General features: G+C 38.9%; 1 protein-coding gene across 6 annotated transcripts in view; it reads right to left on the bottom strand.

The window, feature by feature from the left end:
• Window positions 1–12818, bottom strand: part of WDR7 (WD repeat domain 7) — a 352494-nt gene that overhangs the window by 90308 nt on the left and 249368 nt on the right. For all 6 annotated transcript variants that reach the window (XM_053205738.1, XM_053205737.1, XM_053205734.1 and 3 more), the window contains 3 exons: window positions 8862–8979; window positions 6396–6545; window positions 5732–5814 (listed from right to left, as the gene is read on the bottom strand). In XM_053205738.1, coding sequence (XP_053061713.1) covers window positions 5732–5814; window positions 6396–6545; window positions 8862–8979 — 351 coding nt within the window. The remainder of the gene's footprint in view (window positions 1–5731; window positions 5815–6395; window positions 6546–8861; window positions 8980–12818) is intronic.

Raw genomic sequence — 12818 nt, 5'->3', positions numbered from 1 at the left:
CAAACCAATAAACATTCAAGGGTACATGGTTTTGTATAACAGAACATGGTCATCAAGAACAAGGAGTCAGGTTTTGTGTTTCTCAATTTGGATTATTAGAGTACTCGTTTTCAAACGTGAGTGTATTTAACAATCACCAGGCTGCTCAGTATAGCTTCCCAGGCTTCGCACCAGGCTGAGGTAGTGTCTCTCAGGTGGATCCTAGAAATCAGGTAATTCTCTTGAAGACAGTCTAGGAACCACACTTAGAGACCATTACTCCCCCCGGGGCCTGACTGGGAGTGCGTACTCCATGCTGGTTTTCACATTTCACCTTCTCAGCTGGGTCGTTAGTTCTCTCAACTAATCTTTTTTTTTTTTTTTTTAATGTTTTTATTTATTTTTGAGAGAGACAGAGACAGAATGCGAGTGGGTTGGGGCAGAGAGAGAGAGGGAGGCACAGAATCTGAAGCAGGCTCCAGGCTCCGAGCTGTCAGCACAGGGCCTGACGTGGGGCTAGAACTCACGAGCTGTGAGATCATGACCTGAGCCAAAGTCGGATGCTCAACCGACTAGGCACCCCTACTTCTCTCAACTAATCAGCACTGATCATACTTTGTTTAATATTTAGTTGTGTGAGCGTCCTTCTAACACATTCTCGAGAGTCACAAAATCTCCAAAACTGCAGGGTCTATAAACTGCATATATGTTTTATGTCTTTTATATGAAGACTCTCAGTTGCACCCTGATCTCAAGCTTAGAGTTATGCTTGTTTTGAATAACTGTTCTATCAGACGAACACTTAGGGATGGGTGGTCTGCCCCTCTTTGCACACTAGCTACTAAGCTTACATTCAAATTTAGGGCTTACCTTTAGCAAATTATGCTTTTTATACCTTGCTGTAACCTCATGTTTTAATAAAATCAGCAAATGGGCTTTTTCGGTCAGTGATAAGGAGGAGTGTCTATCAAATTTTGCTGGCATGTGTTCTAATGCATCTCTACTTTCAAGCAGACAATATTGAAAAAACTTTTAACAGTTAACAGAAAAGCTATTATTTAAACAAAATTAGGAAAATCAAACTTTTTGTATCACTCCTTCTTTCTTTCAGTGAATTTACAATTTGTAACTTAAATCTTAAATATGTTTTGAATAGGGGCGCAGGGGTGGCTCAGTCGCTTGAGTGCCCCACTCTTGATTTCGGCTCACAGGTGGTGGGATGGGCTCCGCATTGGGCTCCGAGCTTACAGTGTGTGCAGAGGCTGCGTGGGATTCTCTCTCTCTCTCTCTCTGCCCCTTCCCCCATCTGCATGCATGAGTGGCACTCTCTCTCAAGATAAATAAACTTTAAATAAATAGGTGTGAATAAATATGTCAGAGAACAAAGAAATTCAGCTAACAATATAACTGAGTAGATGAATTCACCGTTCATTAAATTACATGTGGAGTTATATAACCATTAATAAATCTGAATGAACAAATGAATCAATACGCAAACCCGAATAAAATTGACTCTTGGTGTATAACAACATACAGAGATCACCCTAAGCTAAAACCCAAGACTTTCAGGACAACAGTAAGATGGAAATTTTATTGTAACATGCAATCTGCGAAATAACTGCCAAATTGCCAACAATAAGGAAAATCTCAGAGAAACTGCCAATTCAATGTTAGAGTATTAATTTTAATTAAAATTTTAAAATCCTGAACTGAAAATTCAAAACACAGATGCATATCAGTCAAGTTTAAAAAACAAAACAAAAAGCCAAGAAAACCAATCTCAGGCTTATTCAGCGTTCGATGATGCTACTTCCTTGCAGTACTCACAGAAAACTGAATTTTATGTATAACCCAAGTCAAAGTACTTTCGATTTTTAAATATTTGATGACTTCAGAATACTACATTAGCTCCTAACTTTAGATGTTAGACTCACCTTTGTAATATTGATTAAAAATTATTTAATATTTTGAGAAGTAAACCAATTTTTACATATATGAAAATAATGCCATTCTGTATACTCTCTATGCCTATAAAATACTTTCAAATCTTTATTAACTAATTTCTTATATACGTTTGGTGTTTACGTTATTGTTAAGATAGAGAGACCCATAGGAAACTAACATTCTCTGAATATCTAAATCACGAGCATTCTCCTGGGTGCTTTGACGAATATGTCATTTAAAAATAACATTAAATGAAGTTTTTTTTAACACTTTTTTAAGATTTGATCTACCAACCATAACAACTAAATACTGGTATATAGCAACATTACAGAAGTTGGCCTAAGCTAAAACCCATAGCGTCTTTATAATCGGGTAAAGGAAAGAAGAAAAATGAACAACAACAAAAAAAAAAGACTACAATATTATATAAAGATTTTAAAAACAAATGCCACCTGACTGGGCCACAGATATTCACATCATTGACTTTGACTGCAGTTTCATATTTAGTGAAGGGCACTTATAAGTAGAGGGCTCATAAGCGCTGTAAGGCACCCAGTACAATGGCATAGACATTGGCAGATACTCAATAAAATAATTTTAACTTCTGTTGATATGTTGATATCTTTGTTTTTGTTCATTTATCAACCTAGTACAGATCAGCCAATAGGTAGCATGGCATCTGTAAAACTTCTGAGGTCCCATCTGAGCTTAATGTTCTCTGAAGTCCTCCATAATTTATTGTCTATTCTAACAAACATTTAGTATAATCCACAACCTTATATTGTTAATCATCTTTCTTTGCTTATGGGTTGACTCTCACATAAATGGGCCTATGTAGCTTATATATTCACAGCTGTAGTAATATCTAACATAATTTCTTAAGAGGTAGCTAACAACTGTTTGTTATAAATCTGAAGTTTCATACGATTGTGTCTTATCAACTACATTCTGGCCAAAGAATTACATGTTTTCGCTGAAACTCTGTTGATTCTCCATTACTTACAGAATAATGGCCAAATTCCTTTGTATGGAATTCAAAGCCCTAGACTCTGGCACTATGTTAGACTTTCATCCTCAACCTACATTCCGGCCACTACCACCCAGCATTTGCCAAACTCTCGCTATACTTTTGTATCTCCAGACATCTACTGGTCTGGTTCTTTCTGCAATTCCCGATGGCACACTCCTGTTCCTTCTGTGAAGCTCACCCCACTAACTCTTCTGTGAAGCTCTCCCAGAACCCATCACCACTTCTGCCCCCACCGACTCACACCCTTGTGGGAGACAAATCCTTCTAATTGTTTGGCAGCCACTTTTATCAAAACATTTTTCTCCTTTAATAGAAGGAGATCATTATTGGTCTGCCTTCCCTTTTATGAAACTTCCTCAGATTCTATTATTATTATTAATTATTATTATTATTGTTATTATTGTTATTATTATTATTATTATTATTATTATTATTCTGCTTTCTCATCTGTGAAACTTTCTAAGCCTTCCATATCCCCAACCCTCTCTCTGGTATGTAATTCTACTCTAGCTCATAACACAGCACCCTGGAATTATTTACCTTAATAAGCACTGACCTTATTAGACCCTGTGGGCTCCCTGAGGATACCATCTCATTCCTCATGGTAGCCCCAGGGCCTAGCTATACTTGATACACAGTAGGTGTGCAATACACGTTATTAAATTAATAAACAAAATACAATTGCTTTCTGCCAAATCAGAAAAACCTGCTACTGAGCATGCCTCCTTAGCAATCCAGCAGAACCCTTACTCTTTGGCAATGAGATACCAGCAAAAAAAGCGGACTCCAGTAAACTAGGGCGACTGAAGGAACTGAGGGTGCCGCTTGGGAGGGAGGCAGGATTCCAGCAAGGGCAAAGACAGGCCCTTTAAACACCGAACAATTTTGTCACGTTAACTTCAGGACGCTTATTTACTTCGCCATGACAGACGCCATAAGGAAGGCTTTGCTAACATTCAGCTCTGCAATAATCATCACATCTGTAAAGTGACACCCCAGTGTCCATTTCACATAGGCATGTCCTTAGAGAACGAGTGACTGGGAATATAACAGCTACATGTACTCTTATCAATTAACTGCATGAAAAGATTTTATACATACAATTTTTAACAAAAGGAACGCAAACCAGAATTAATGTGGCATGGTGTTAAAAAATTACTGCATTCTAACATGCCTAATCTGTACCACAAGAAAATACATATCTGTACACATGTATATTCCAGCATAATCTTTTCGTGTAGGTGTTCTTGGTTTCATTTCTGGGTGCTATGACTCAGCAACAGCAAAATGACGAGACTATAATATAAAGTCTACTGTAGATATTGGAAGACTCAAGGAGTACAATTAATTCAGCAAAGACTGCTCAAATGCCAGGAGATACAGAAGACGTAACTACGCATCATGTAACATCACTACTCTCAGGCAAAAATTTAAGCTTACAGCCTAAAATAAAGCTTTTTGCTACCGTACGCTCAGAGAAAGCAAAATGGAAAGTAAAAGCAAAAAATAAGTAAGGAAATCACTAAACTGGTCTTAAAAGGAAAAACATTATGTAACGATGACTAACTGGTGGTTCTATTTTCTACAAAAAACCATGATTTTCAATAGACATAAGCACTGTTTCCACTGACCCCTTGGAGTTAAAAAAAAAATAAATAAATAACAAAATGTTCCCCAAGCTATAAACATTTTAAGAACCAAAAACTACTTTAAAGGAAAAATAAACATGACTACATTTGACATTTTAAAAACTTTCATTTCATAACAGTTAAATGCTATAGACATCTAAAATTATTGGTTGTGCTTAACATATGCAACATTGTTTATAAAAGTTTTTACTGCTCTTGGCCAGTTTTCTCCCAGGGAAAAACACCTACACTTAGTAGTACCATAGGAAATTGCTATCTTTACATTAAAAAAAGAAATTTACCAGTGAAAATGGGACATAAAGGTTTCCCTTGGCTGAAAAGTGTATCTTCTCTCCTAAGTCAGAGGCTTCCTAGACTCTCTTCTTAATGGAAATGTTAATTTGAGTAATGAATGTTGAGAGCACATACATATTCCATAGATGCTATCTCTTACTCATTTTTTTAAGGTTTGAGAAAATCTCTTCATGACCGAATTTCAAATAGTGGTTCTATCACATTTGTGTTTTTGACTGTAAGCTGCCTTGTATTCAGAATGTAAGCAGGCATCAGACTACAAACTCATCCTGCTAAAATTTTTCAAAAATAATTCATTAGTAAAAATTATTTATTTGAGGGGCACCGGGGTAGTTCAGTCAGTTAAGCATCTGACTCTTGATTTTGGCTCAGGTCATGATCTCACAGTTCGTGGGTTCGAGCCCCATGTCAGGCTCCACGCTGACAGCATGGAGCCTGCCTGGGATTCTCTCTCTGCCCCTCCCCTGCTTGTGTGCTCTCTCTGTCTCCCAAAAATAAATAAATAGGGATGCCTGGGTGGCTCAGTCAGTTAAGCGTCCAACTCTTGATTTCGGCTCAGGTCATGATCTCATGGTTTGTGAGTTTGAGTCCCATAGTGGGCTCCATGCTGAGTCTGCTTGGGATTCTCTCTCTCTGTCCCTCCCCCTGCTCTTTCTCTGTCTCTCTCAAAATAAATAAATAAACTTTAAAACTATACACACACACACACACACACACATATATATATATATAAACTTTTAAAAATAAATTAAAAAATGATGATGATTTGATGGCATTTCCTTAAAACAAACAGAAAAAAATTATTTATCTTGCATGCTACTGAAGGTTTCTTTACCTGCAGATGGCTGGGAAACATTCTTGAAGACCTTTCTTTTTAACTAAAGATCCTTCAAGGCAGTACATAATGATGTCCATAACCTTTATAGAAAAGATACATATGTAAAGTTAATTTCAAATACTTAATTTTCCAAAATTTAAATTATTCACTTAGGCCTCATTTGCATGAAAATTCTAGACAGTTTGATTGCAATATTTACTTTAAAACTACACTATATTTACTAAAGCTACAGGAGATTTACTTTATACTATCAACTATTCTTTCTCCTACCTGTAAAAAAACAAAAGAAAGAACAGTAAAAGGAAGAAACAAGACTTGTTGACTTCAAAGGCGATTCAGATTTATCTACAATACGGGTAGCTTTTATTCAAACACACTACATGTATTGTTTGATTCATAATGGAAGGCATTAAAGAGGACATACTCTTCTAAGAATTACTCCAACATAGACTACTTCCCTGTGAATGGTAAGCGTACACAACGATTACTTTGATTTGTTAACGAAATTTGAATAAGGTCCTGTGAAATGGTACAAAAGCTAATTCGTTTAATCGTCTCTCTTTCGTTTTGAGATGCTGGAAATAAAAATGCTGATTTCTATACTGCACTGACCTATCTGATTTAGGCTGTTGCTGCCACATTTACAGCAGGATATTCTTACCTCTACGAGAAGATCCACAACATCTGTGGGCATCTTTTCAATAAGAATCTCAATGACTCTCAGAACTTCCCCTTTAGCTCGTGCAAGAGCTGTTGTGTGCACGCTCTGCTGTGACTGGGTATTTGCTGCAAGAGCTGTGTGTCTGTGCACCTGTGGAAACAGTTCCGTGCTGTAGGTATGATTGACGCTCTACTCAGTTCTGCATTCCCAGCCACTAGTTTGTTTTTCACTTGTTAATACAGTAGGGGAAAAAGGAGAATCAACAGAAACAAACCTCTTGGGGTGGGTCAGAAAACACTTGATTGCAAAAGAAAAGTATTTAGTACAGTAAAAGCTCAGCGAGCATTCTCTGATAAACTTCGGTGAGTTCCCGGGTATTATATGAGACCTTAAGACAACATTACCATGACATTTCTCCAAAGACAGACAGAAGGTCTGTGAATTTGGTAGATCTGGTGCTGAGGTGGACAGCAGTTAGAAGATACCAGCAAGCAAAAGACAGGAGACTTGCTCTCAAGTAATAATGGTAAATGATGCTTATATAACACTTCCGGTCTAACAGGCATCATTGTAAAGTGTCGTATTTCCCATATAAAGTGTCGTATTTCCCATATACCTCCAAAAACAATAGGCACTGTAAAGAATGTAAGTCCAATGTGATTTTTCTTCCCATACAGACTGTAAGTCTTCATCATTCAGAGGAGGAAGAACAGTGCTGGGCGCTGGGCCAGCCATGGAGGAGTGGGCATGAGGACAGGGGAGGGGTCAGTAATAACAGTGAGAAGAACTTCAGGATTTTACTCCAAAACTCTAAGCAAAGTGGTAAACTTATTTTTACAAAGTAGTAAATGTTAACTATTACATTGAAATAGTCGGACACTAAGAATGTGGGAGTCAACTGGCAATTCGTAAAGCATTAACATTAAAATATTTTAAAAAATACCTTTTCTAACCAAATGCTGGAGTACAGTAAATCCAAGGTGCGGCTATTCTAACAGTTCATTTAAAAATACTCATATGTGAGGGTGCTTGGGTGGCTCGGTCAGTTAAGCATCTGACTCTTGGTTTCAGCTCAGGTCATGATGTCAGTTTGAGCCCCGCATCAGGTTCTGTATTGACAGCGGGGAGCCTGCTTGGGATTCTGTCTCCCTTTCTTTCTGTCCCTCCCCCACTCATGCACCCGCATTCTCTCTCTCAAAATAAATAAATAAATTTAAAAAATATTCATAAGGAAATGGTGAAAATTAATTTCAAAAACACAATTAACATAAATACTTATTTACTCTTTAAAGAGGCAGTTTTATGCCTGGCATTTATAGGACCTGTGTATGTGGTCAGACTGATGTAAGGTTTATTCAGTATTCTCAATATTACTACCTATGCATATTCAACTGATACAAAAACTGGTAAAAAAAAATTCCGTGGCTAATAAATCTGTTCATTCATACATATACTTCATATAAATATATAATATCTATAAATTATAAAAATATTACACATGCATATTTTAAATACAGTGTAATCTCACTTTACACACTTAGAAAAACACACAGCCTTACTCTACATATTTTAGGTATGAATTCAAAGTCCCATCACTTCATATGAACCGATACAACCGGCTATTAGGACCTTCCTTCCTCCTTTCCAGTTACCTTCACGTCACAAGTATTTGCTGCATGCCTATTAAGGATGGCTCTGGGGCAGACACAGGCCCGGTAGGCTTCAGGTTATCAGGGCAGACTCAGAGGTATTTATTTAGTATTTTAAAAATTCATCATAGCTACAGGAAAAACAACTCAGACAGAGCTCATACCCCACGGACACCAAGTCTGCACATTATTCATGCTGAAATGGAACAAACCTTTAAAAAAAAATATAGGAGCTGATCACCCTTTCCTTGTTCTCCCACTACTAAGACCCATAGGAAAGATCCTATAATTGGCTCATTGTTCTTTACTAGTTTTTCAGTTAGATGTGGGCAATTAGTTAGAACACTAAGAACGTGGGAATCAATCGGCATTCAAGTCTTTATCTGCGACATGTAATAGGAAAAACCATTAGCAAGTTTATGACTTACATTTTTGTTTACAGTTGAAGAGCCAGTGTTAAATAAGTTAAGTTTTGATTACACGCAGGAATTTATACTTGTAAAATATGAATGCCTATAGCATATTTTAATTAGAATCAGCCTGCGATATTTCAGATTGAAAAATTAATTTCAAATATTTGCAAGTGAGTTAACTTTGAGAACAGAAATGAATACAAAAGCGCAGGTAATGAATGCATTGCCGTGGTAATCACTGTGCAGGCACACAGGTTCGTATCTATTCATTTCAGCACGAGATTATTAGCTTGCGTTGTTCTAGAACAAACTGGAAAGATTATTCGTGGATATGGACCCTCAGCTCACAAGGTCTAATAATTCCTCTAAGTGAGAAGGTGGAGCACCCAGAGAGGCTCCCTCACCTCTTTGGCGATAGTTGTGATGAAGGCGGGTGGTCTGGCAGTGGCAATGAGCGAGAGGGCGTGCCTCGCAGAGCGGGCGGAGTCAGCAGCCGGGCTAAGAGGCAGCCCCATTGTGATGCTAAACAGGGATCAGAAAAAAAGGAAAAGAGAAAAGAAGCATTAGAAATATAGACTGAAAAGATTAGACACAGTTTACAATGTCAGTTCAAGGTCAATGGGAGCACTCAAACAGTTAGAATATAATGGACTTGCAACAATGAGCAGTGATTAGGAGTCAGGGTGTTCTGGCATCAAATACAAAATCGAATAATTAACCGTGAAGATTGAAAACAGTATGTGCATCTGTCCAAAGTGTTAAAAACGCCTTGTTAACAAATTATCAAGAACTAGTACTGAACGCACATCCCAAAGCTCAGGATAAGGCAAGAAAGAAGACTGAGCTGGGCATTTTCAGTTTTTTTGCTAAAAAAAAAAAAAAGAAATGAAAGGTAATGATTTGTTTGTAAGGCCACATAAAAAGGCTTCATTTAAGGACATGTGTCTGAAAGGAAGCAAAATTCACTTCTGTCCATAGAATTCTCAAAAGAACTGAAAATCGCAAAATTATTTTTAGTTTTTATAATTATTTTTAGTTTGAAATAACCTCAATACTGTTAATTTACCTCATGGTCAATACTTTTAGAACCAATCTACTAGTCAGCACGTTCTGCCAATGGTTATTTTGTATTGATGCAAAAATTATATTAATGGATACTTATTTTCTCTCTATAAAGATCATAGGCATGGCATTGTCCAGGCTATATATAAGCATATATACATGATGAAATAAATCTTTCCAAGCTGTGAGACTATTCTCATAGGATAGTGATATTATATTCCTTTGCCAACCCTAAAACCTAAATATGACTTCTGTTGTAAGCTTCCTGTACATTTTACAGGGACTACTGTGAAAACTAGTTAAGAGTTTTTATTAAAATGTGGGGTGTGATCCACACATCAGCTGTACACAAGGGGCATTTTGCTACTCAGTAAGAGATGCATCATAGTTTCTCCCTCTAGTTAAATAAATTCGACACTTAAATACCCATAAGAAATTATAGGAAGATTTTTCCTGCTCCAATTAAATAAGTATGCATGTTTCATGTGTAAACTGAATTGTGTTTACTAAAAAGTCTTAAAAAGTTTACCAATATTTCTATGATTAGTCTAAGAATCATTGTTTTAACTTTTAGATGAAAATAAGTATGCATTAGGCATTCTGATCACTGTTAACAGAAAGGTAAACTGATTATAAAGAATTCTGCTTATAATTTTTTTGTGACTGCTACATTGCTTAAATCTTTGACTGAACATCTAATGGTCTCCAGTCTTTTTTCCAAGCTGAGGGTAGCTACAAAGCAGGATCTCAGAGAGGAGGGTGGACAGCATTCCTTTGATGTTTACCACTACAAAGAGATGTGAGCGGATGTACGCGCATATAGCGTGCATGTGCAAGAAACAGGAAGCCCGCCAGGGCGAACATATCACCTCCAAAGACGATCCTGACATCCTAGGTACTCGGTAGGGGCTGGAAAGAGGCGCTTAACAGTAAAGCAGGGCGGGGTAGGTGGCCAGTTTCTTTTCTGGATTAAACTTTACTATTGAGAATTCCAGAGAAGAAATGTTCACCGCGTGAGCACTGTTGGCCTGGATTGCTTAATAATTATTGTAACGTTTAGATCACATTTTAAGAAATTCAAAAGCTAATTACACCTTCTAGATTCTGTATGATGTTTCTTTCGCCAATACATAAAGGTGTTGATATTATCAAAAGGCTGAAACCAACAAAACTGGTATGTTAACTAAATAATTCTGAGCAAACCTAACTCAAATTTCCTAAGATCAATAAAATCACAGAATGTTGGGAGTTGGAGAAGATCCCCAGGCAACAACCCCTGCCCGGCCGTCAGCCGTGGGGAAAGGATGTCTGTCTCCTGGGCAGCCTGGCCCATGTCTGGAAGGCACGGCAGGGAGGAAGAACTGGAAGTGGAACGTGAGGTCTAGGTTTGAAATTGAACTTTCCTACACTATGTCCTCATGCATCTGCCCAGGAAGGGGGTGGTATCAGCATTTTGTGAAGGGGAAGTTGGGTCCAGAGCTCAGTGAGGAGCCAAGGTAGTAGTGTGATGTCTTTCAGGACAGGGACCTTTGGAGAAAATAAAGGGGGGAGGGGCTTGACCATACTGTGGTTAACTGGATTGATGAACTGGTCACATGACCAAACTCTGCGACTTTGGATGAACGGCTAGACTGCACCCCTGAGTGGGGTTTCCAGTGGTATGTGGTAACACGTGGACTTCAGCTCTGTTCTTTTCAACGTCAATCACAATTTAAATGAAGATACGCACAGTTATCAACTGGTGTGGACAGAAGGTTGTAATGGAAAGCAACTGTACTAAATGGCAGAAATGGGATTCAAACAGTCCTCAAAAAGATCAAATTGAGCTGAAGATAGAAGTCTTATGTGTGGTACAAATGACCCAACTTTACAGGAATGGGAAGACCAAGCTTTCGGAGCTGCGGGAAGGGTTGCGAGTGAAGCACAGATACATATGTTAATGAGGAGGCTGCCTAATGGGCTCCATTGTATCAAGGGAAACATGGTGATAGACAACATGTTGCCCCTGCTGAACTTTGTGGTTCTGGCTGCCTGTCTGCCATCTCTGTGGCGGTACCGCCTCCTTAGTGGCTAAGGGATGGGACCCGCCTTCTGCAGGCCAAGTGTCAGAGGACCCTTCCGGAATACATACAGAAGAGTCCCGTCTATTCCCAGCTGTGTGCTGTTGTGACCTCTTGCAGTTGGAAACCAGAGTTCTACTCACACAAACAGGATCCCACCAGACTCACCACCCACTGCTCTTCCAGCCCTTCTCTGTGCCCTCTGCAGAAAAGTTTAGTGGGAAGCCAAGAAGAGGGGGAAGGAAGGGAGAAAGAGAAGGGGAGAATGGGAATGAATGGCTATGCATGTGTGTGTTCACCTGAGGATGACCAGTGACGAGTGGATACTGTACCCCTAACCTTATGCTGTGCTCTTTGGCCACCCTGGACTGAGTAAGCACAAGGTATGTAGAATGGGCCTATTAGAGGACCCACTTCACAAGGCTGTTGAGAAGATTAAATGAGCAGGGGGATGGAAAAACCTCCAGCCAAGCCTCTCACCTATATCATACATACAATAGATGTTTCTTCTGGCCCGAGATGACTCTCACAAGCAGAAACAAAGTGAAAAGAAAATGAGATGAACTAACAGCAGGTCACTGGTTTCAAGTTAAAGGCCTAGTCCCATATCACCCTTAACCCATCTCAGCAAATGACCTTGTGAATTTGGGGAAATCGGCAAACTTCTTGTGGTAGGAAAAGTGGTCAAGTTCGGGGTCTGGAAGAGAAGCTGTAGGGTAATAGGTAAGGAAGCTAACCAAAGACCCATACGACTACTGCCCGTGATTTCAGCAGAAGCGGGGACACCCCACAATGTGCACAGGCGTCGATGTGTGCATTTGAGCGATTCCCACCATCAGTGTCTGACGGCCTACGTGCAGGACGTCACAATGTGGACACATCTGTTGTTCTGAGGTCAAGGTTCTGCACAGGTTCTGAGGTCAAGGTTCTGTTGTTCTGAGGTCAAGGTTCTGCACAGGTTCAGCATAGCCACAGTGCACAGGATGGAAGGTTTCACGTGTGAGAACAGAGAGGAGTGGCCAAGGCATAGGGGAAGAAGACAAACCTTTTCTCTCCTCTGTAGTCCACTTAATGCCCCACTGCCAGAGTAATCTTCCAAAAGCACTAACTTTATTTCATGGTTAACCTGCTTAAAAACCTCACTGGGTCCCAGTGCTTCTAAGAAAAATCTTAAACTCCTTGGCTTGAGGTCCTGAGTCCTCCATAATCTAGTTTCACTAACTCATAACTCAGTCTTTT

The sequence above is a fragment of the Acinonyx jubatus genome, chromosome D3, assembly GCF_027475565.1.
Source record: "Acinonyx jubatus isolate Ajub_Pintada_27869175 chromosome D3, VMU_Ajub_asm_v1.0, whole genome shotgun sequence".
NCBI classification, from domain to species: domain Eukaryota; kingdom Metazoa; phylum Chordata; class Mammalia; order Carnivora; family Felidae; genus Acinonyx; species Acinonyx jubatus.
Note: the sequence above shows the minus strand (reverse complement) of the source record. Positions and strands in the feature narration are given on the sequence as shown.